The following is a 22,527-nucleotide window of genomic DNA, read 5'->3' as shown; positions in this document are numbered from 1 at the left end:
CAGGCCTAAAAAAAAGTTTTCCAGTGACAGATTTAAAATGTGTTTTTTACAGCAGACCTCCTGTCCTGTGAAATTAAGAGACGTGACTGCACTCTGTAGATGTGACCCAGTAGAATATAAAAATAAAATATTGCCGTACGTCTCCTGAAGCAAATTCTAATTCTGAAGAGAGGAGCTCTGCCGGTAAAGGTTTGCAGTGTGATTAATTAAAGGCGACTGCAGCTCTTTTGCTGCAGCCTTTACATGACTGACGTGCTGTGGGTCCGTTCCTGATCCACGACTTCTTACGTCTTATTGTAACTGGAACGAGATAGAACAACGGACTTATATTTCATTTACTAATGCCTTTCTAGTCGATTAATCAATTAAATATTTGATATACTTTACTTTCATCCTGTACACTTTCTGATGTGTGCACTGTACATTTTAATAATACTTCATAATGAAGTATGATCTATCACATCATCATTACACTATATATTTGATAAGCAGTTCAATTACAAAAACAATATTTTATTCTATTAGTTTTAGAAAACCTGGAAAAAAGATCCAGTATTTCACAGTTGGATTCAACTCACAAACATTTTGTCATGCTTATTTTATTTGCTACCCTTTGACTCTGGTGGTTACTGAATCCCAGGTAAGAGATGTGTACTTATTCTCTAATTATTCCATTCAGAATTTTAATCTTATCCCTTCACGGTCATTGTAATTTGTACTGAAAACAAAGCGGCCTAATGCACTTCAATGTAACTGGGTTGAACAGGTCTGGATTCTCCTGAATCATCCTACCGCAAAGGTTGATTTTGGAAACTGCCACCACCTTCCTCCAGTACTGCCCGCTCCTCCTGGTCTCCTCCTCCACCACCACCACCACCACCTCCAAAACCTCCACCTGAACCTCCAGATCGGAGGTGGCGCAGCTCATCAGGCTGCAGAGCGTTGTACCAGGTCTGCTGTCCACCGTCAGGAGTCAGCACTGGGCTCTTGTCCTCCTCCTGGCCCTGGACCTGACTCTGCACCGTCTTCACAATGTTCACTGCATTCACTGGCAACTGCAGCAGTTTTTGCATAGTAGTCATGTTTGGAACTTAGTCTAAACCAAAAGCCTGAGAGCCACCTGTGGAGTCCTGGGTACAGATGAAAAAGCAACTCCTTGAGATTTATCAGCACATGAAATTCTCCAAATCCTTCACACACAGTATTCACAGAACAAACAGCAGCTAGATTCTCTTTGTTCAACTACTCGCTCCCTCTGAGCTTTTACACATCCAGTGTGGACATTTCTGGCAAGAATGATGCAACAACCTCCTCACAAAATGCTCCAGTATAACTGCTCAAAGACAACTGCACGGTGGCAAGAGTTCCTGAGCTCAGTAATCCAGATCCAGCCACAGCACTGTAGGGTTTTTTCCTCCTTGTGTTACTGCTGAGTCTGTACACATCCAGTGAAGCAGCAGACATCAGCCTTTCAGTAAATGGATGCTTGGCAGAGAGGGGTGTGGAGTTTATTCTCCTTTCGTGACTCCTCCCGCTGCTCATGTGGCTTCTGTCGCTGCACCACTCTCTCTCTCTCTCTCTCTTCGTCTCTCTCTCTGTCTCTGCCTCTCCTTGTGTTTACAGTGTTGTCCACGCATATGTATCAGAGTGTTGGACAGTAACGCACACCCCTCTCTTTTCGCCACGTTATCAACCCTCCAGTTACATTCATCATCCTTCCTCCGCCTCTTCACATTAACCTGTAGAAAATCTGTCTCCCTTCATTCGTGTGTGTGTGTGTCAAAGCTTTCTTTACATGGTTTCAGGCAAAGTGAATGACAGAGCATCTTTGTCCGACAGATGCTGTTAAATATTCCAGTCTCCTAACCCTAACCCTTATGTTTTAAAATAAAAGGGTTTTCTCGTTAATGTTAAAATTCAATACTGTGCCTTTTTCTCCTTCCGCTTACATGACTCAGCGTTCTTGTCAATGTGTCGTGATGTGGACCTCTCTTTCTCTCTCTCTCTCCCTCGCTCTCTCTCTCTCTCCCACTCATTTCTGTTAGACATAAACCAAAATAACTGCCATGAACCAGAAGCCACATATGCTATTCCTCCAATCTGTAACAAAACAGTGTGTGATGACTGAACATTGTGTTGACCAATCAAACCCATGATGTCATTACAGACCCACACACACACCTGATGGCTGCAGCATTCACAGTGAGTGACACTAACATGGACAATAAAGCGTGTGGAAAGGAAAATCTGTAAAAACTACTGCCTTCCTGCAGTTGCTTCTAAAAGTAGTATTGATGTTATAAGAAACTGGGTTCCTTGATATTTTTTTTTATAGTTCTCATTTTAAGAGGAAGAGCATTCTGTCCAAAAACAACCTACTGCATCCAACAGTGCAAAACTGAAAAACATCACATATCCCTCCAGGGTTAGTAAATCTTTAATCAATCGGGCTACAAAGCACGGCTGCTGCCAAGCATCACTTAAAAGCTTCTTTTTTTTGTGTGTGTATACACAAGTATATTCGACTTTTCTTGTCATACCCTCTGAGTCTGGTTTTTGGTGCAGAGAAGTAATATTATGCTCTCAGAATAAAACAAGATGCAATGTCAACAGGGAAATAAATGAATGGATTAATCCATGTAATCTGCAATAATTAATAACCAGAGATGGAAGAAGTACTGAAATATTCTACTCCTCCACATTCTACTAGTAAAAGTACCATTATTTTGATAAGATTTTACTTCAGTACTTTTTTTTATTATTTTTCTTACATATGTGATGTGCATCGTCATGTGTGAGATGACCAATGTCGTTTTTCAGAATCGGAGATTAGGCAAATCGGACACTCTAAATTGACGGTAGGTGTGAGGGTGGATGGTTGTTTGTCTCTATGTGGCCCTGTGATGGACTGGTGACCTGTCCAGGGTGTACCCCGCCTTTTGCCCTATGGCAGCCGGGAAATAACTATAACTGCTGCAGAATGCACCTCCACCTGTAATATTCTATGCCAAATATACATACAAGATATAAAATGTTAATTTATCAGCTTTCGAGGTACTGATTAAGAGAGATTTCTTTGTATCCATCTTTATGCTAAGAAATCTCTCCTCTCAATAAAATGTTATCAGAGCTATTGCTTTTGATGAAAAAAAAAAAGTTTGGCACAATTTTCTGACTGAAACTTCGTCTGTAACGGAGATCATCATCATCATCGACTCTAAACTTAACAAATGGTCATTTCATGCAAATACTTCACACCTTCATGCTATGTTTCCACAGCGATGTCAGTCAAGGTATTTTTTGTTTGCAGACAGACTGGTTTAACCACCTTCACTGGAGGAGACTTCATCTCCTGCAAATATTGTTCTAGGGCTGCAACGATTAGTCGATTATTGATCGATTATAACATTTATCGATTATAATACATCAGTTTTAGGTGATTCTTTTATCTTTTTTTTTTTTAAGTTCTCCAATTTTTCAGCTTCTTTGCTCCAACAAAGAAATAATTCAAACTGAATAATTTTGGTTTGTGGACAAAATAAGACATTTTCATGTTTAGAAAACACAGATGGACACGTTTTATGGTCCAAACAACTAATCAATGGATTTAAAAAGTGACGGATTAATCGATTATGAGAATAATCATTAATTGCACCTCTACATTACAAAAACTAATGTCGAGTAAGTGAAAAAATATTGAATACACTCTGACTGTGTCCATATAAATACTAATGGAAATGTAAAACCTCCTCCTTCAAATCCAAAAGTCACAAACCTGCCAAATATAAACAAGGAGCTCCCCCTGCTGGAAAATGATGGTGCAACAAAGGTTTGTTTTTGAATAAAGCTGCAGCATAATCCACATACTATTATTTCGTATTATTCTGCACAGTTTCATTACTAGTTTCAAATAACAATAGCAGTTAAAACAGAGAATGACATGTGCTACCAAAATAACATGCACAGACAGAGAGAATAGCCAAAGTGTATGCTGATTTCTCTGAATCACAGACCAAATCATAGGCAGTTCACTGTTACATGAGATGTAGTAAAAATGGTGGATTCTCTCTTGATATATAATAAGCTGGAAAAGTAAAAATAATGAGTGAAAATAGAAAAAAAAATTTGACTGAGTTGCAGAATATTCTTCTGATTAATGGTTTAAACCAGTGGTTCTTAAACTTTTTACATCAGGTACCAACTGAGAAAATACTATACTATACTAATAGGAGGCAGATTTATTCCCAATAACATAAACTGCTCTCTCCTCTTTTCTCACACACACTGGTATAGTGAAATTAGATTAAGATGGAGCGAGAGATAAGGTGACTCAAATTATCATTATTTTGTTATTTGTTTCAATGTCTACCCACGCGGGTCAAAATTTGTCAGCTCCACTTCGATCACATACCCTGGTGCATACAGAGGAGTACCAGCAGAGGAAGCTCCACAGTTTGAGAACCATGGGTTTAAACTATACATTAATGTTATATACAAGCAATTAATGTAAAAAAATATATATATCTCTATAGTTGTTTGATGATTTTGTTTGGTTACACCTGTTGTCACCACTGGTGTAAACATACATTGTGCCTCTGATAAATAATGTAACGTGTAACATGCCACTGATGTTTGATGATAATGTGTCACTGAAGAAAATAAAATCCACCCATGTACTAAAAGCCTTGGCATCCATTTTGACAGTGCTTTTAAATTTGATAAGCAAATCTAAGCAGTTGCTCAGTCCAGCTTCTTAGGCCTATCTCCCCTCTCAAAGTTTTAGAGACACTGATCGATGCTTTTAGAACATCTCAGCAGGATTATTGTAATTATCTGTATGTTGGGTTTAGACCAGTCATCTATCCAACAACTCCAGCTATAGTCAAGAATGCCGCCACTCGCCTTTTGACTGGAAAAAAAGACGACATCTCTGAAATCCTTCATTGTCACATTCCATCCCGAGCACTGAGGTCTAATAACTGATCGCTTTTAGATGTGCGTAAAACCCGACTAAAAACTCAGGGCAACAACTTACTTTAAATCACCCACCTCTTCTCCTCAGCCCTCACTTCAGGATGTCAACCCACACACTTCTACCTAGATTTCACTGTTTTACTTTTCACTGTTTTTTGTTGTCAAAGCAACTGACTTTTAGTCAACCTGGTTGTTTTCAAATGTGCTCTTTAAAGGTGACTTGACTTGATATTTTAATGGTAATCTTAGAGATAATCTTTTAAAGTTTTAACTCACATGTTACACTGATGCATAATGTTCTTATACAACACATGAAACTGGTCGATGATGCTTTAAGATTCTTTACTGTCAAATACTCCCTAACAATGCAACATTATTATTATCAGTAATGTAATTCGTTGCACTCAGTGTCACCTCAGCTTTTATAAAGTACTGGTATGATGAGGTATAGTGAATATAAAGTTCAATGAAAGAAAGTATAAATAGAATATATAGAAATAGGTTCCACAGAAGATACAGTGAAAAAAAACCCATATATATACAAACATGGGATAGTAAAATTACAGCATACTACAGGATAGTAAAATAATAGGTACGTAAAACTAGCTGGTGCAAACTTTCTACTTTTTCCACTTTCTAATACTAACTCACATGAAAATGACAATGTTTTGCTACTGCACATCATTCATACATAAGGTCATAATGCAAACTCCCATGTGAAACTGACATGAAATTGGTCACTGATGATATAACTTGCATGTAACGCTGATACATATGATGCTAACTTCACATGAAACGTGTAATTGTATCACTTTAAATAACGCTTGTTACTGACAGATAATGATTGATAATGTTTAAGGTTTAGGTTAATATTAAATAATGTTCTGTGTGTCAGTTCCGCCGTGTGTGTGTGTGTGTGTGTGCGCTGTCCAGCAGGAGTGGTGCTGAAAGGCAGCAGCTGAGCTAAGGCCTGGGTTCTCCTGTGACAGTGATGGGCCTGACACATCTCACCTCCATAACATGACTTTAAATGCTGCCAATACAAACAACCAGCACGAACAACGAGTGCACACACACAGATTATTGACACGTCACGCGGGTCCTTTGTTTCTTCTCAAATTACCATCTTAAATCTCAGAGAGAGAATCACGACTAGGTTTAAAAGAAGAAAAAAAAGAAAAACAGCAGACGCTGCTATAAATCACGGGCCTGTAGTAGAAAACAAAGTTCATTCTTGGTTGGTGAGTATTTTGCGTGTCCTTGTGTCCAGTCCGGACATGAAACACACAGGAAACCCTCCCCCGCCATAAGCTGCCCCGGTACAACCCCCACATTATGACATAAAAACAGCAGCAGCGATGAGGCAGGTGGCTCTCTGTACCTTTTGTAGTCGGAGGAGAAAATGCCTCCGCTCGCCGGGTCGTGTCCATACTCAGGCTCCCCGACGCTGGACGAGCCTCCCTTCTCGTCGTTGAAAGCGGAGCTGGCGGACATGGCCGTGCTTTTCAGTCTTTGCTCGGCTTCACTGAACAGAGATGGAGATTTAGTGCAGGATACACGGTGAAGAGGAGGAGGAGGGAGGGAGGGAACGAGAGAGAGAGGATGCCGGGGAGGGCGACGGCGATGACGCTCCCGGTCACGTGACTGTTACAGATTGTAGTCTGAAGTCGGTGCTTGCCAAAGTGAGGTCTACAGCCTACTGGTGGTCTTTGGAGGTATTGCAAGAGGGTCTCAGACAGGGCTGTATTCTGTAAATAATTTAAATGTATGGGGAGATACAGTTTATTCTTTGTTCTGGGGGAATATATAAAAATATATTAATAATGTTTAAGTTTGTTATTGTCATTTAAACGATACATCCTTCAACTATCCTTATTCCTTATTTTATTTTTTATTTAAAGTATGAACAGTACAAATTAAGGAACACCTGCATGTAAATGTGTTGGACTGTAGCCATAGGCTAATCCCCATCTGTAATCCAAGGATCAGGAAAAAAAAGTAAACATCTTTAATTCAGTGATTCCCATAGTGGTCTGTGATGGTACTGCAATGGGTAATGATATTTTCAGTTTTGCATTTAAGTTTTAAATTGCTGTAAGATGTATTTTATCAATCAAATTTAAATTCGATTGTTTTTAATTTATTGAAATGTAAACATAATTGTAAATGATGTATTATTTTTATTAAATAAGTGACAGCTGGTCATCATACAGGCCTAATGTTTCAGTGTTTGCACTCAATGTTAATTTGGGATTTTTCATTTGTAAATGTTTATATACGTTGATTGATAATAATACACACATTAAGGTGGGACTTTCAGATTTGGGAATGGCTGTTTTAATTCATTAATTAATGGATAATCTTTAGTTAAGTTAAAGTTAAAAACCAAGGGGGTTTTCAACTCAACAGTCCTAAGTAGTTCACACATGTGAATCTTACTCTGAATTTTGATGAGACTGTCGCTTTTGTTCTTGATGAGCAGTCAGGTTTTGTTTAGACATTTTGCGATCCACTGCAGCGCTCTCCTTTGATTTTCTTCACAGCATGTGGCTCTTTACTAATTATTTTGATCAATACTGAGATCATGATTATTCATTGGTAACATGACAAAACATTTTATTTTCATTCGCAAGCATTTCATGTATCAAAAAATTTATCAAAATTGTAAACCGAATTTTCAGCTAATTTGGGAAAAAGAAAGTGTGTGTTCATGTTTTTCCATTCACACATTTAAGTAGTATATACAACCCATAAGTATTTTTATATACTTATGGTCTGCAGTCTCATCATTAGATGTCACGAATTTTACACACTGGACCTTAAAGCAAATATTGGAAGTTAATTTACTGAGATAAACAGCAGGTGGCGCAAAATAGCCATTTATTGGAGACACACATACCTGTAATAATCTTAACAGCTGCAGCCATGAATTACAGAAACACAAAGTGTAGTTACAGGTAGAAAAATGTTTTTCCAAGCAATAAAATGTGACATAACTCTATAGTGTTCTTGGGATTAGGGATTTTGTGAACTTTGTTCAACATTAAGGTTTTTGGTTTTTGGACACATATTTCAGGTGTGTAGACACAAGTTTACACAACACACAACTATGGGTGTTTCTGTTTTGAAATGTTTTGGTATTCAGTTTTGTATTTGAATCAGTAATGTCTACTTGTTCATGTGGTTGTTGTCAGTGATCGCCCTAGAATGTCTTGTTTTGTAGATTCTGATCCTGTTTAACAGTGTCATATTGCGTGTCATAGCTGGCTTATCGTACTATCTTTGTCTACTTTCGGTCTTTTGTTATTGTGTGCCTTGAAGGTTTTCACCTGGGTTCACAGCCTCTATAATGTATCGAGTCTCTGTGCCGCACAGTTGTTGTGCCAGTTTTGTCCTTGCTTGTGCCTTTTGGTTTTTGGTCCTGTTTTTGAATTTATTGCCCGTTTAATTTTTGGTACAAATGAGCATTTGTGCTTGATCTGTATTTTACGTCTACCTTTTGCCAAAACCGTTTACAATTACACAACAATGTTGTGCTCTTAATGATTAACACTAATTCACACATGCATTTAGGAATTAAATCGACACAGAGAAGCTGATTCTAAACTTTGTATGAGATAAATTTACAAGACGAAATAAGCAACAATAAATTGGCAGTAAGTTAGATACAATCACAGGTTTAAACACAATAATGACATTTACTGTTTGGTAAATGTCTTTATTGCGTTTAAAGGTTCACATTAGGCATTGATTGGCCGGAGCTATTTAGGTAGACAATTAATACATCTTAGTTTTTTTGTTTGTTTGTTTACATTTAATATTGTAATGCTGTTATTTTGCCAGTCTTGATAATGAGTTGCAGCCAGGGAAAGTGTGTACAGAGCTCAAGAATGTGTCAGCTAACACAGTTATTCTGGGCGACAGAGCCTTCTTTCATTCCCACATGGGTTTGGACAAATTGCATCACGCTCCTCAGACCAGTTGGTATGTCTGTCAATGACACACTTCAGTGCGGGACGTTTTAGGAAACCTGTCACCACTCAGAGAGTTTTAGAAGAGGCTGTTCAGATGCCAGAATGCATACATCACAGCACCTAATACAAATGACCTGATTTCTTTATTTTTATTTTCACCAAATGTGCATTTGCTCTGTGATAAATTAAACAGTTCAGTCTTTATAAGCACAAATTGTTAATACACTGTTCAAATGTTTTATTTTGTAAATAAATGTTTTAGATAGTTTGGGATTTACCCAAGTGACACAGGCAGTGGTTGACCAGCAGTTCCCGTGTCCCTACAAGCTATAAATTATGATTTTCTCTATGGAAACCTCAATTTCCGGTTAATAAACACTTAGTTAAAGGTGAGATAAAGTGACAAACCTATTATTAAGATCCTCTTGTTAATGAAGTGGCTTAAATCTGTCCATGTCAGTACCTCATACAATCACATTTCAAAGAACTTAACTGTCAGTACAAACTGATGTCATGATGAAAATCTTTTGTGTGATGAATTAGAATAATTAATTTTACTTGCATGCTTTTAAAAATCCTCCCACTCCTTTCTTTAATTCCATTTAAACTTAAATCAACTGAAAGAGAAGATTTAAGATGACATTATAAAAGCCCAATGATTACAACAATTTGTTTCTGTGACACATTCAAAGGTTAGGCATTCATGACTCATGAGTTGCCAAACAAGTCTGATGTTAGAGCCACAAAACCACGATTGACTCCATTCCTGCGAAAGTGAAATGCACATATTTGCTGACATCTTCATTATTTGTAAGGAGTCACATGAGCTGTAGTAAAAACACTATGAGGACTCAGCAAGCAGACGAGTAAATCACTGGTATATTTTTAACCCAACTGTGATCTATGACTCTTTCAGGTCACACATCCTTGCATGTGTGGCTGCTTGAGTAAGCTCCTGTGTCAGCTTAAATGAAAACACACTGAGCCACAACAGCGGGACGGGAAGAAATGAATCCCATGACGAAAGGTCACAGACAGAACATGTGATTCTGGTTCAGACAAATGTTGGAAATTGTTGTGTGTGCATGTGATGAGATGAGTGAAAAAGAGACACAGACAAGAATTGTTGTCCATGTGAGACAACAAATTAGGTGATTTTCAACAGTGTGCGTCTCAGAGGAAGTGAGTACAGCTCTGTGTTATGTGTCAGGGTTTACATCCGTTTTATATCCAGTGAATGTATGAAGTATTAAGTGTTTTACTTTGTGTTTCCAGCACAGTGGGAAGTGAACCTGGAATTGAAAGTGACTTGCAGCGACTTTTAGTTAGTTAGTTTTAGTTTTGAGATTATTCACTATTTTTTCTTTTTTAAATGCACCCACCTCTAATGTGCTCATATATCAGGCATGTCCAAAGTCCAGCCCGTGGAATGTAGATACTGTGTTGGCATCAGATACAAAATAATGGTATTGTCCCATCCCTAATTTTTATGCTCAATTCAATATTTAACTTTTTTGTATACAATTCAACACAGTGCATGAAACTATGTATGTCAACACCGCCGTTTTACACACAATTAAATAAGTGTGAAATCTTGATTCAGAATTGAATTAGACTTTTTTCTTCAGAATGTATATGTATATATATATACATATATATACATTACTCAATATATATATTACTCAACATATATATGTCACTCCAACCTGATAGTGTGAACGTAGTCTTAATTTGAACTGCCTGAAACAGGCAGATTCTCTTTTCCACTACACGCTGTTTGTGTCCCTGAACGCATCTCCTGTCTTGTCCAATTAGTGTGTAGGTGGAGCAGAAGAATCACAGGAGGAAACCGACCGTTCCAGTGTGTCTCTGTGACCGTGTGTGTGTGTTTTGTCTGCGGTGAAAAGCGTGTGAGAAGTCTCCTCTCGGTCGTAGAAAGTCCGTGACCGATTGTTCACACAGTCCAATGATTGAAGTAACGATACCATCGATGGAGCGGGAAGTGGACGAATCGGGAAAGACGAAAAAGGTGAGAGACGCTGCTCCACAGAAAACTTTATTAGCAACATTAAATAAATACAAAAGCGCCTATATTTCTTTATGTATTGACTCTTGTGTGGTTTGACTTGTTGTGTTTCAAACATGCAGGCCTAGTTATGTGATAGAAAGAGGTGAGCCGCGACACCAGGTGATCCTTGTTACCTGCAGGAAGAGTGAAAGTCAGTCAGGCCAGCCGTACACTGATTTCTGTCCCGGGGCAGTGGCGTGCACAGACCTGTCAGGGTGCAGGGGGTCTAGTGAAAAAAGGGCAACCCTTCATCACACTAGAGCTGTATGGTGGTGTTTTTATCTGGGTAAAGCAGGTGTTTAAGTACTGCCTGGGTTCTATTTGTGCACGTCCATGTTCCATAGTGCAGGAAATACCCCTAGTGTTTTCATAATTGATTAACCTGCAGATTATTTTTTTCCTATGTTTACAGATTAGGCTAGTTATGAAATGTCAGTAAATGGTTGACCATCACTGTTTCCCAAACCTTGTGTATTGTTCATGAACCAAAGATGTTTTTCTTATTTTTCTATTAAACTGTGCACAGAAACAACATGTAAACATTTAAGACCATGAAAAATAGTGAAACTGATTATCAACTCAATCATTACTGAAGTTATTTGTCTAGATTAAATTATTAGTTGTTTGTAGGAAATGGTGGGAAAAACACCGTCGGTGTTTCCCAATCAGCCACTGTGTTTTGGTCACAAATAAAGATATTCAGTGTTTGTTTTTGTCTTTTTTTCATATTTTTACTTAATCCAGCTGTGACACTGTAACATAACACAAAGAAGAGATAATAAATTACAAATGTTACAAGAATCAAAAACACATCAGATATTAAAATGTTTAAGTCTCAAGTAGAAAACTATTAAATGCTGTGTGTCTCTCTTTTGCAGCTCTTCCGAGTCGAAGTCTTGTTTAATGAGCGAAAACATTATGTGCTCAGGAGAAGCAGCGAATTCCAGACACTGCATAGAAAAGTATGTACATACAATATCCACAACTGATCACTCTGTAGGTTATTATAACATTTACTGTTGAGTGCACGATTATTTTTGTCACATAAAAGACAACCGTTTGCATGGATGCCGTGGATTAAATGATTAAAATTTGATTTTGATGAAAGCAAATGTCAACATAAGTCACAGAATCCAAACATTACCTGGAGTTCATGTCTGAAAATGACTCGTGTTACAAGGAGAACTGGCAAACTAATGTGGAATTTTTGTTTTGTCTGAGTCATTTATTGACATGAAGTTGTGTTCTACTCTGGTGTGGTCCATCTGAGTTTGAACAGCCCCATGTTGTATGTTTTGGCATGTGCAGCTCAGGAAGATCATTCACACTCCTGATTTACCGAGTAAAAGGAATCCTCATCTGAGGACCAAACCAGAGGAGCAGAGGAGGCAGGAGCTGGAAGATTACATCCAGGTAAAACATCCATCTATCCATTGAGACAGGATCTTCTACAGGTACCAGCACCATGATCTCATTTATGAGAGCAGTTACATTTACTGAGCAGGTACTTGCTTTGGTGCATTGAAATTTGCTATATGAATCAAAATTACAACTATTATAAAGGATGCTAATACTGAGAAATTGGACACTCTAAATTGACGGTAGGTGTGAGGGTGAGAATGTCTCTATGTACTGTAGCTCTGTGATGGACTGGCGAACTGTCAAGAATGTACCCCACCTTTCACCCAATGTCAGCTGGGATTGGCACCAGTGCCCCCGGTGACCCTCATGTGGAGGATAAAACGGTAGAAGATGAATGAATGAATGATATTGACACTGGAACGTGTCGGGAGCTTCCCTGAATCACAGGTGTACGTGCTGTCCTTTTACATGCTGTAGCTCAAAATTGTCGGTGTTTAAATGAATGTGTCTTTGTTGACAAGGATATCATCTATCAAAATGAAGACGTGCCACAGGTGCTGCTGGACTTCCTCCATGTCAGACACTTTCACACAGGGAACAGGATGAGCAGCATGGAGTAAGTGTCAGTCCAGACTCTTGTTGCTATATTTACATCCTCTTATTTATTTTGGATTGATGCAGCAACTGTTTCTCACTGTCAGTTGGAGCAGCTACTCTGGCTCTAACTCATAGTCAATGTTGCCCCTTTTTGCACGTAAATATAAATAAGCAGCTGTTTGCATGTTGGACACAGAAGGAAATTTGGTAAATTGCAGTGAACAGTATAAAATGACCATGCACAGAGTCTCCACGGTCCTTAATTGAATATGTACCGGTTAGAACAGCTAATTATGAAGAGAAGTGTGCAGTTCTACTTCAGTCTACTGTTAAATTGACCTCTTTGTAAACGTGGCTTGTGTCCCAGCAGAAAATGTCTAATAATCACATACTCTGATTTTTTTTATTTTTTTAGATCACTTGACGATCTGGACAGTCAGGATTACAGGTAAGATATTTACTGATGTTTAGCATCATCACACACAACTTTGTGATCAACAAAAACATTTAGTACAACACATCACCCACTTAATGGTCATGAAAATGTACCGCAGTTTTGAAAGGTTTGTATAAAATGCTGACTGAGTTGGATGATCTCATAGTGTGAGGTGATTTTTCTGGAAACAAATACAGCAAATGCATATTTGTCATTGGTGAGCTCACAAGAGAAACAAGTTTTCTGTAAGGACACAACAGTTAGACTCGTTCTAAACTCTAGTGGCTGTTGGTAAAGAGAGGCCCACATCAGAGTTATGTGCTTCCTGCACTTTGACAGAAGAAGAAGAAGATATTTGGCTGAGTCCTGAGCCACAAGTAAATTTAAAAATCTTGAATCAGATATTGCACTTGTGTGCTGATTGATAGTTGATAGATCATTCAACGTGTGCATTATCTCAGCTTTTAAGAATGATCGCTTTCTTTGTAGTTCTCCAGGTTTAAAACTCCAAGAGTTGTGAAATAAAGGCACATAAACAAAATATGAGATGTCTTTTATGAGGCAGATCTGACCAAATCAGCTCACCAGTTTAGTTAAAATAATATGCACATATTATACATGTACAATACAGAATAAAAAAAACATGAGGTTAGACAAACTAATTCATTTAAAACAGCTGCAGTAGTCTATTATGATGGCTATTAACCTGAATGTAAAATCTACATAAGGATTATACTGTATATAATATATGACTGTAACATTTCATTGAGTACTTTACAGCACCTGTGGCATTACAGTCTTGTTTCTGTTTATATCACATACACATTTGTGTGTCCTTATAATGCTTAAACCACAAATAATAATCAATCAATGTACTGTACAGTTTTTAATGGATGAACAATATAGCAAAAAAAAACCAACACATTCTGTTTTTGTTTCCTCAGTTTTTCGTTACCACATCAGCGAGTCTTGGGTTTTTTTCAGGATCCCTATCTTTCTGACTACATCTCAGGTAGGAAGGAGCCACTGCTTCTGGAAACCAATTTGTGTCGGGATTCCTTCTTGAGCATGTTTACACTCACAGACAGCTATTGAATGTGAACCTCTGTGTCCATTTTGTGGTTTGGCAAAAAACGTGACATCCTTGTTTACGCAGTATAAACACAGAGCTCTGTCTTGCAGATCTTCCAGATGTCGTTGTCGACGGAGTACTGCAGGGTTTTTATCCTCGGGATGTCCGTGTCACCTTCACTGCCCCCGCTCTCTCTGAGCCTGACCCCACTGCTCCTGAGATTACTGTTACATTGCAGTAAAATCTGTGTGTCAAGGTAAATTGTATAGAGCTGCAACTAACGATTATATTCATCATCGATCTGTCTATTATTTTCTCAATTAATCGTTTGGTCCATAAAATATCAGAAAACCTTAAGAAATGTTGATTGAATGATGATGTTATCAAATGTCTTGTTTTGTCCACAAACCAAAATGATTAACTTTTAATGATTTCGTTGTTTTATGGAGCAAAGAAATGAACAAGAAATCGGAAATCTTGATTTAATCATGAAAAAAGTTTAGAACAGATTATTGATTATTAAAATAGTTGTCGATTAATTTAGTAATCGATTCATCGATTAATTGTTTCTGCTATAAAATTGTACAATACACAATAACAGCAGCAGAGGGGAATGAATAAGCCATCAGTGTGCAATGTGCGTGAAAGAGAAAACGTGTATTTTTTTTGTGCTTGTTCGGTTCGACTGGGACTAACAACGCATCATCAGCCAATGCTTGGACGATTTGCTCTATGTGCTTTTTATGCTGCACGAGCCAACCACCAAACTCTATCTTAAAATCATGTTTTTTGAAGACATACAAACTGCACTCACACAGTGCAGCAGTATGTATGTCAATGTTGTTTAGTCATGACAATGACGACAAACTGTTTTTTATCATATTGTGATACTGTCTTTTCTACTTATCTACTACTTCTTACTACTGAAAAGCACATTTCTTTATTTTATTAGAATTTTAGCCTGTAAAAAGTTTTAGGAGTTGGGATTTACTGTATGTTTTTAAAAAAATGTTTTTGCTTGTGTTTAAATTGTAATAAAACTTCACAATTCAACATGTGTGAACTCTTTACAACACCCTGAGACAGGAGGAGGTATAAACAGTGTTTTTTTTCCCAGTCTAAACAGCAACTTCATTGTAAATTAATTTCTCTTTATAATCACAGTTCCCACAGATTAAATAATAAAAACAGGCTTAACAAACGTGGAGCCCCCTAAACTTGAATAAAAGGCATGAATAAATACTTTGACTCTTTTAATTATGTTTTTTAATTATAGTTTACTGACGTCTACTTGTCCTTATATTTGGCTGATGTCTATGTCATATTCACTCTGAATAGATAGTACAAATAGAATGAAGAAGAACAAAAGTGAGACAGGGAAGTTGTTGTAGATGCACACATCGCAGTACTGGATGTTATGCCTTTTTTCCATTTGGATTATCCCTATCATTAGGGTGAAAATTGCAAAAAGAAGAAGCATTAATTGAGATATATACAATATAAATACACTTTAAATTCTTTACTAAATTCATTTCTACCATTATGAATAATGGTTATGGCAGGGACACAACAGAATCATGTTATTGTTGGGACTTTACTTTCTCTACTATTACAAGTTAAAATGCTAAACTGAGGCAAAGGTTTAAATTGTGTGTGGCAAGAGTTACTACAGTACCTTTAATCCTCTAGTAATAGTAAAGTCCCTGTTGTATGGAGCTCTCTGTAACAGGTAAGGATGAATATGTTGATGAGGCTGAAGATTGTGACATTTTTAAGAGAAATGGCTCACCACGTGCAACAACAATCCACCCACATGTATGTAACAATTGGCAAAACAACTTTTAAAAATCAATATCATATAATAACTGGAATTTAAAAAATAAAAACACTTTTTGATTTTGTAATTACGTCACAATGCCGGTAGTGGGCAGCAACGCACCAATCCGTACTTAACATTGACAGCCAGGAAAGAAGAGGAAGAGCTGAGGCGCGTTTCTCAAGTAAAGTTAAAAACTGTCAAACATGTTTTGCAGCAGCAGTTGTGTGTGAGGACAAATGTCAACATTGACTTTGACTCGAGTCGACGCGGCAGCTGAAGCTTGTGTGTGGCTGCTGCCATGACTCAGTCTGTTATTGTCCAGGGTGAGTGAAACCTGTATTAACGTTAGCCTAGTTAGCTTCGGTTGCTCCGGACTTCAGGGCTGATGGAATTAACTCTTAGCTCTACGGATTGGTTGACTAAATCTGACACTCTTCCTCTCCTTCAGTGGGACAGTGTGGTAACCAAATTGGCTGCAGGTTTTGGGATCTTGCTTTGCGTGAACACGCTCATGTCAACAAAGTAAGTGCAGTAACAGCAACTGTTTATGAACAACTCACACTATCGTCAATTTACTTTAACACAGACACAGACTCTAAGGTCACAGCTGAAGACCTTCCACAATGTATCACAGTAATCCGAATCAAGTTGAATGACGAAGTGTTTGTGGGCATAAAATGAATTTGGTTTTCATGTGTGCTTGGACATAAAAAGACGGGCTAAAAAAATAAAATCAATGACTTAAAACAAAATAGTTCAACTATGGCACAAAAAGGTGCAAGAAGGATGTATTGTACATAACAATTATACTTACCAGCCACTTTGTTAGGATTATATGATGCCCAAGGAAGTGGCAGTAGTGTTTACCCAGTGTGGTCCTTGGTTTATGTTTAAAGTCACTTAAATCACTACTTCCTCATTCTTATTGTTTCCTCTGCAGCAGGTCATCCAGATCATGTGGACACGTACAAACATATTAAACTGCTGCCATGTAATTGGCTGATTAGTTGTTTGTGTTGACAAGTAGTTGAAATATCATACCTAATAAATAAAAAATGTGTATGCTCATAAGTATGTAAACTGGAGAAAGCAGTCAGAACCCTACCCCTGAAAGAATCTGAATCTGGAACATCACCAAATTATAATAATTTCTTCCCTGGGCCATACCCTACATCCTCAGAATATTAAGTCAAAATCCATCCTACTTTTTGAGTTATTCTGCTCACAGACAGACAAATGTGACGGAAAACACTGGTAGTGGTATGAAAGCCTGATTTGTTCTTTTAAGAGAAGCCTATTCTTATTTTGACTTAGCTCATCCTTGAAAGAAAGAAAAACATGCAGTCACCTACCTCAATATCTAAGGGCTTTTCTTAAACTATGTATTTGTCTCCCACTCAGAGAGGAGTCTATGATGAGGCTCTCAGTAGCTTTTTCAGGAATGTGGACTCAAGGTAATCACAATTGCTTTCATGCATTAACTGTTGGATGTCTCTTTCACTGTGGTTCAAATGTAGTCCATGTGTGCTTTTCCAGGATATCTGATGGTGGAGCCTGTGGTGTTGGTGAGAGAATCCAACATCTCAAAGCCAGAGTAAGTCCTGTCAAATAACAGAAAACTGCTTGAAACAAACAGGTCAGGTTTATTTATCCATCTACTAATACATCTATGTAAGGAGTACAGATACAATAACATTTCAATGCAAATTGGATCATGGATTCTTAATCACCGTCTTTAAACTATGAGCACTTAAAAGAGATGCTTGACTTTGTCGAGATCCCAAAACAAGCTATGAACCTAGACAAATTGCTATCATTAAAATATTTTCCAGGGCAGAGAGAGGCAGAAAACCTATATGACTTATTTGAAGCTTTCATTGTAATAAAGAACATTCCTTATAGTACTACATGGAAATACAATTTCATTTTTTTCACAGAGAAAATATGTAATAAGACTAAAACAACAGATTATTACACTCAGAGAGGAGTCCAACCTTTTCTACTGCCTGTTAAACTAATAAATAAATAAATGAATGAATTAAAAAAAAAAGGAACTTAGATTTGTGTTTCAGTGTTTCAAAGGATGTGTAGGTGTGGTTTATATTAGTAATTCAAAGTGGTATAGAAAGATGCATTGCATTTTCTGAGCATATAAAGACATTGATATCTGTGTATTGGCTCCACACTCGCATATCTGAATCCACAGGCGGTGCTGGTGGACATGGAGGAGGGTGTGGTCAATGAAATCCTGCAGGGCCCATTAAGAGAAGTGTTTGACAGCACCCAGCTCCTCACAGACGTGTCGGGCTCAGGCAACAACTGGTGAGAGACGGACTGACCAAAGATTGCAGGGTCACATGACCAGGAACAACTGTTCACACTCATAGTTATTAACAGGTGTTTTACATTCTCTCAGTGTTGTGATGATGTGGTGTTTAGGGATTGACATTGTTTTGTCCAGAAACGAGCACTAAATTATAACTTTTCCGTGACTGAAATAAATTCACTGCAGACGTGCTAGGGTTGGCTTATATTAATGCTGTGCTGCATACAGATTTTGTCTCCAACAGATTTGTCTCCAACAATGGTCGTCTTCAGCCTTTAATATTGAAGTTAATAAAATGTGAAGGGAACAGATACACAATATATATCTGGAAATTATGTTTTTCTCAATGATTTCTTTGTCAAAGCTAGCAAAAATCCCCAGAAAATATCCATCTATCTGTGACTTTATCTATTTATATAGATCTGACCCATAAGCGATAATAAATCACTACATTTACACACATTATTGTTCATGTAATAAGCCTGCAACTGTCTGTGATGCTCTGTTTCCTTGTCCAGGGCAGTTGGACACATGACGTATGGCTCAGCCTACAGGGAGCAGATAGTGGACAAGCTGCGGAAAGCAGCAGAGCACTGTGACTGTCTGCAGTGCTTTTTCCTCATTCATTCTATGGGAGGAGGTAAGGGAATAAACTGCTTGACCAAATGCAAAAATGTATCCTTGAAAAACAGTCTGTGCTTCAGTAAATGAATAATTCAGAGGGTAAAGTGCAGATTTGTGTTAAAAATATATCCACTAATGCTCAGGTACTGGTTCTGGCTTGGGGACCAAAGTGCTGAAACTCCTGGAGGAGGAATTCCCTGACGTGTGCCGAATCGTCACCTCAGTCTATCCATCTGCGGAGGATGATGTAATCACCTCACCTTACAACAGCGTTCTTGCCATGAAGGAGCTCACAGAGCATGCTGACTGTGTCATTCCTGTGGAAAACCAGGTATGGACAAGTGTGATGTATGGATGTGTTTCATCTCCCCCTCTCTTAATGTAAACATCTGTACTATACAGTATGTATGAACACTTACTTTCATGTTTCCTCCTCCAGTCGTTGGTTGACATTGTGAATAAGATTAAATACATGTCTGATGGTGGGAAGCCAGGGTCTGTGATCAAGAGAGACAGCGCCATCATCTCTGGGCGAGGTGGGCTCAGTGGTGCAGAGAAGCCCTTTGATGCTATGAACAACATTGTTGCTAACCTGTTGCTCAATATTACCAGGTATGGTCTTTTCTTTTATTATTTTGTTTTCCTTTGCTTGCTGCCAGACAGGCTTCTCTCCTGGTATTATAGATTTTGTCAGTCACCTAGTTTTTGTTCTTTTTATGTTGAACTCAAAATACAACAACACATAGAGGATATTCAAACATATTTAAAGCCTAACACATTTTATTACCAACACAAACTGTTATGGTAGACAATATATTGTTAATGGTGTATGCAATCACATGTTTTTGTGTCATTTATATACTTTTTGTATACCTCCATATAAGGTGAGTCCAAAATCTCCTGTATTTTTGTTGTTGTGTAATTGGGACCCAGGGGCAGCAAAAACCACAACATACACCAAGATTTACGTTAAATGTGTCTTATATCCTCTGTCTCAGCTCAGCCCGTTTTGAGGGTTCTCTCAACATGGATCTGAATGAGATCGCCATGAACCTGGTGCCTTTCCCACGGTTACACTACCTGGTGCCCAGCCTCACTCCGCTCTACACACTGGCAGATGTCAATGTCCCTTCCAGAAGGTCAGCCTTGCTTTTACCTCACAGTTGTTTTATCTGCAGCAGATAATGCCTCATGTTATTATTCCTTATGTGACCTTACCTTACAAAGCTATTATATTAAAATAGTCCTTTAGAATATCTTATGTTTGGACACAAATCATTTTCTGCTGCTTTTACTTCTACCTATCCCTGGTAACCCTCCACAAGCTGATTTCCTTTCCACTTGGCCACGGGCTGTCCATTTGAACTGTGATGAAGTAGCACTGGTCCTGTAGATGGGTTAGCATCACAACAGACACAATACATTCACCTGATGATGGACTGCCTCAGTTTTTTCCCCCAGTATTTTCTGCAGTATTAACATTCAGCTGGATTTCTGGGATTTTATTTCTGTGTTTTGTTAAATTTCTTGGCTTTGTTGTCAAACTCTGACCTCTAGACTGGATCAGATGTTCAGCGATGCCTTCAGTAAAAACCACCAGCTAATCCGAGCCGACCCGAAGCACAGCCTCTACCTGGCTTGTGCTCTCATGGTCAGAGGAAACGTGCAGGTGTCTGACCTCCGCAGGAACATTGAGAGGTCAGAGCACCGTCCCTCCTCTTACACACTCTCTGCACCTAAAACGACAGCCCAGTGTGCTTATCCTGAACAGCCCAAACACCTCCACACACACACTCATATACACACCTACACAGTTTGCACCTAACACTTGTCGTGAGAAACTGTAAACTGCTGCTGTGAGTGTGTTGTGTGTTGTCGCCTCAATGCCCTATGCTGTTCTTATCATTCTGCTCTAGACTCAGGCCATCGCTTCCCTTTGTCTCTTGGAACCAGGAGGGCTGGAAGACTGGCCTGTGTTCAGTGCCTCCTGTGGGTCACTCCCACTCCCTGTTAGCCTTGGCCAACAACACCTGTCTGAAGTCCACATTTGTGGAGCTGAGCGAACGTTTCACCAAGCTCTACAGGAAGAAGGTGCCTTTCAAGTCATTGGCAGACGCAGCAAGAATCAGACCTTGTTATTGTGCAGCTATTTGGCTTGAAACCGACCATACCCTACCTCCAGAGTAAAAGTGTCAACAATGAAAACACTGCACTGTAAACTAAATGCAAATAGTTTTCTACATATTTCCAAATTTATTCAAACCAGGTGGCAGATTAATGTAAATCTAAATATGAAATACTGCTGTTTGTATTTTTTAGTGATTAAACTCTGTGGTCTTTTTTCTTTTTGTGTGTTCTGTAGGCTCATTTACATCACTATCTGCATGTAGATGGGATGGAGCAGAGCTGCTTTTCAGAGGCTGTCACCTCTCTCAGCTCCCTCATTGAAGAGTATGACCATCTTGATGCCACCAAGGGGAAAATAGTGCTAGATGCAACCAGGCTCAGCATCGCCACATGAAGGTTTTCCATGTTGTGAATCTATTTTATATTATCTATTATATGTATATAGCATCTTTTATAGTTATAATTTCTCTTATTGTCCAATTTATGACCTGATTAAATATTTCCTGTGTGAAAAAAATAACAATTTTCTCATTTTATACCCAATGGTGATACACTGAGTATTGAAAATCTATTTTCATAATTTGAACAATAAAATAATTTATGTCTTAGTCATGTTTAATCTTCATCTTTCATATTGTTACACACTGCTAAACTAGGGAAAACTAATTTTGATGGAGGCACAATTAATAAAAAGAAGAGAGGAAGTATGGAATATTTAGGATATCGTGAGTGCTATATGATTTTTATTAGGTTTCCTAATTTGTAATCTATATATTTATTTGCTATAATTTGGTCATGTTTGATATAGATTAATTCCACACCACAAATTTGATATTTCAAAGATTATAGAGAGTTTGAGGCATGAACAATGAGTCGGCTGAGGTGCCAGGCCAGTAATGGTCACTCATGTGCGAACGCAAGGAAAACTTTGTGATGGTCTTTATGGTGGTTAATGATGGAAGTGATGGTGGTGCCTATCCTTATATTTTATTAATCCATTTGTTTTCCTTTCTCCAAACTGTCAGGTCATATTATTTTATGATGGCAGAAATTGGTCATAAAGTTAGACACTCATTCCATTGTTCTCCACTTGAACTTTGATATTTGCGGTCTGTTGGGTGATGATGAGTCAGTGGTAGACTGAGTTG

At 38.2% G+C, this 22,527-nt stretch overlaps 3 protein-coding genes across 14 annotated transcripts in view; 2 read left to right on the top strand and 1 right to left on the bottom strand.

The window, feature by feature from the left end:
* LOC122775539 (AP-3 complex subunit beta-2) overlaps positions 1-6,648 on the bottom strand; it is a 34,468-nt gene extending 27,820 nt beyond the window's left edge. For 6 of the 11 annotated variants that reach the window (XM_044035469.1, XM_044035471.1, XM_044035470.1 and 3 more), the window contains exon 1: positions 6,356-6,648. In XM_044035469.1, coding sequence (XP_043891404.1) covers positions 6,356-6,468 — 113 coding nt within the window. In that variant the 5' untranslated portion in view covers positions 6,469-6,648. Of the gene's footprint in view, positions 1-792; positions 1,488-6,355 lie in introns of those variants that run through there. The other 5 variants (XM_044035463.1, XM_044035467.1, XM_044035466.1 and 2 more) reach the window with 1 other exon arrangement.
* Positions 6,649-10,042: 3,394 nt separating this feature from the next.
* snx22 (sorting nexin 22) lies at positions 10,043-15,536 on the top strand. Its single transcript, XM_044035480.1, has 8 exons — positions 10,043-10,130; positions 10,764-10,977; positions 11,895-11,978; positions 12,325-12,429; positions 12,900-12,994; positions 13,391-13,423; positions 14,356-14,423; positions 14,594-15,536. Exons 2-8 carry the CDS (start codon positions 10,915-10,917, stop codon positions 14,722-14,724), a joined length of 579 nt encoding a protein of 192 aa, XP_043891415.1. The 5' UTR covers positions 10,043-10,130; positions 10,764-10,914; the 3' UTR covers positions 14,725-15,536.
* Positions 15,537-16,430: 894 nt separating this feature from the next.
* Positions 16,431-21,987, top strand: tube1 (tubulin, epsilon 1). 2 transcript variants are annotated; one of them, XM_044035319.1, is made up of 12 exons: positions 16,431-16,625; positions 16,751-16,824; positions 17,704-17,756; positions 17,839-17,896; positions 18,509-18,624; positions 19,147-19,268; positions 19,396-19,583; positions 19,692-19,864; positions 20,251-20,391; positions 20,810-20,950; positions 21,169-21,343; positions 21,615-21,987. In XM_044035319.1, the coding sequence occupies exons 1-12, from the start codon at positions 16,601-16,603 to the stop codon at positions 21,771-21,773; spliced, it is 1,425 nt and encodes a 474-aa protein (XP_043891254.1). In that variant the 5' UTR covers positions 16,431-16,600; the 3' UTR covers positions 21,774-21,987. The 2 variants fall into 2 exon arrangements, with proteins under 2 accessions (XP_043891254.1, XP_043891255.1); XM_044035320.1 differs by lacking the exon at positions 20,810-20,950.
* Positions 21,988-22,527: the final 540 nt, after the last annotated feature.

This window comes from Solea senegalensis, linkage group LG10, assembly GCF_019176455.1.
Source record: "Solea senegalensis isolate Sse05_10M linkage group LG10, IFAPA_SoseM_1, whole genome shotgun sequence".
NCBI classification, from domain to species: Eukaryota; Metazoa; Chordata; class Actinopteri; order Pleuronectiformes; family Soleidae; genus Solea; species Solea senegalensis.
The sequence above is the reverse complement of the archived record's forward strand: the minus strand, read 5'-3'. Positions and strand labels throughout refer to the sequence as shown.

Excerpts from the sequence above, each read along its gene's own strand:
- snx22 (XM_044035480.1), top strand. The coding sequence starts at position 10,915 with ATGATTGAAGTAACGATACCATCGATGGAGCGGGAAGTGGACGAATCG. Across the intron at positions 11,979-12,324 it reads TCCAGACACTGCATAGAAAA|CTCAGGAAGATCATTCACAC; the intron begins GTATGTACATAC and ends TGGCATGTGCAG. Across the intron at positions 12,995-13,390 it reads AACAGGATGAGCAGCATGGA|ATCACTTGACGATCTGGACA; the intron begins GTAAGTGTCAGT and ends TTATTTTTTTAG.
- tube1 (XM_044035319.1), top strand. The coding sequence starts at position 16,601 with ATGACTCAGTCTGTTATTGTCCAGG. Across the intron at positions 17,897-18,508 it reads TCCAACATCTCAAAGCCAGA|GCGGTGCTGGTGGACATGGA; the intron begins GTAAGTCCTGTC and ends CTGAATCCACAG. Across the intron at positions 21,344-21,614 it reads CCAAGCTCTACAGGAAGAAG|GCTCATTTACATCACTATCT; the intron begins GTGCCTTTCAAG and ends TGTGTTCTGTAG.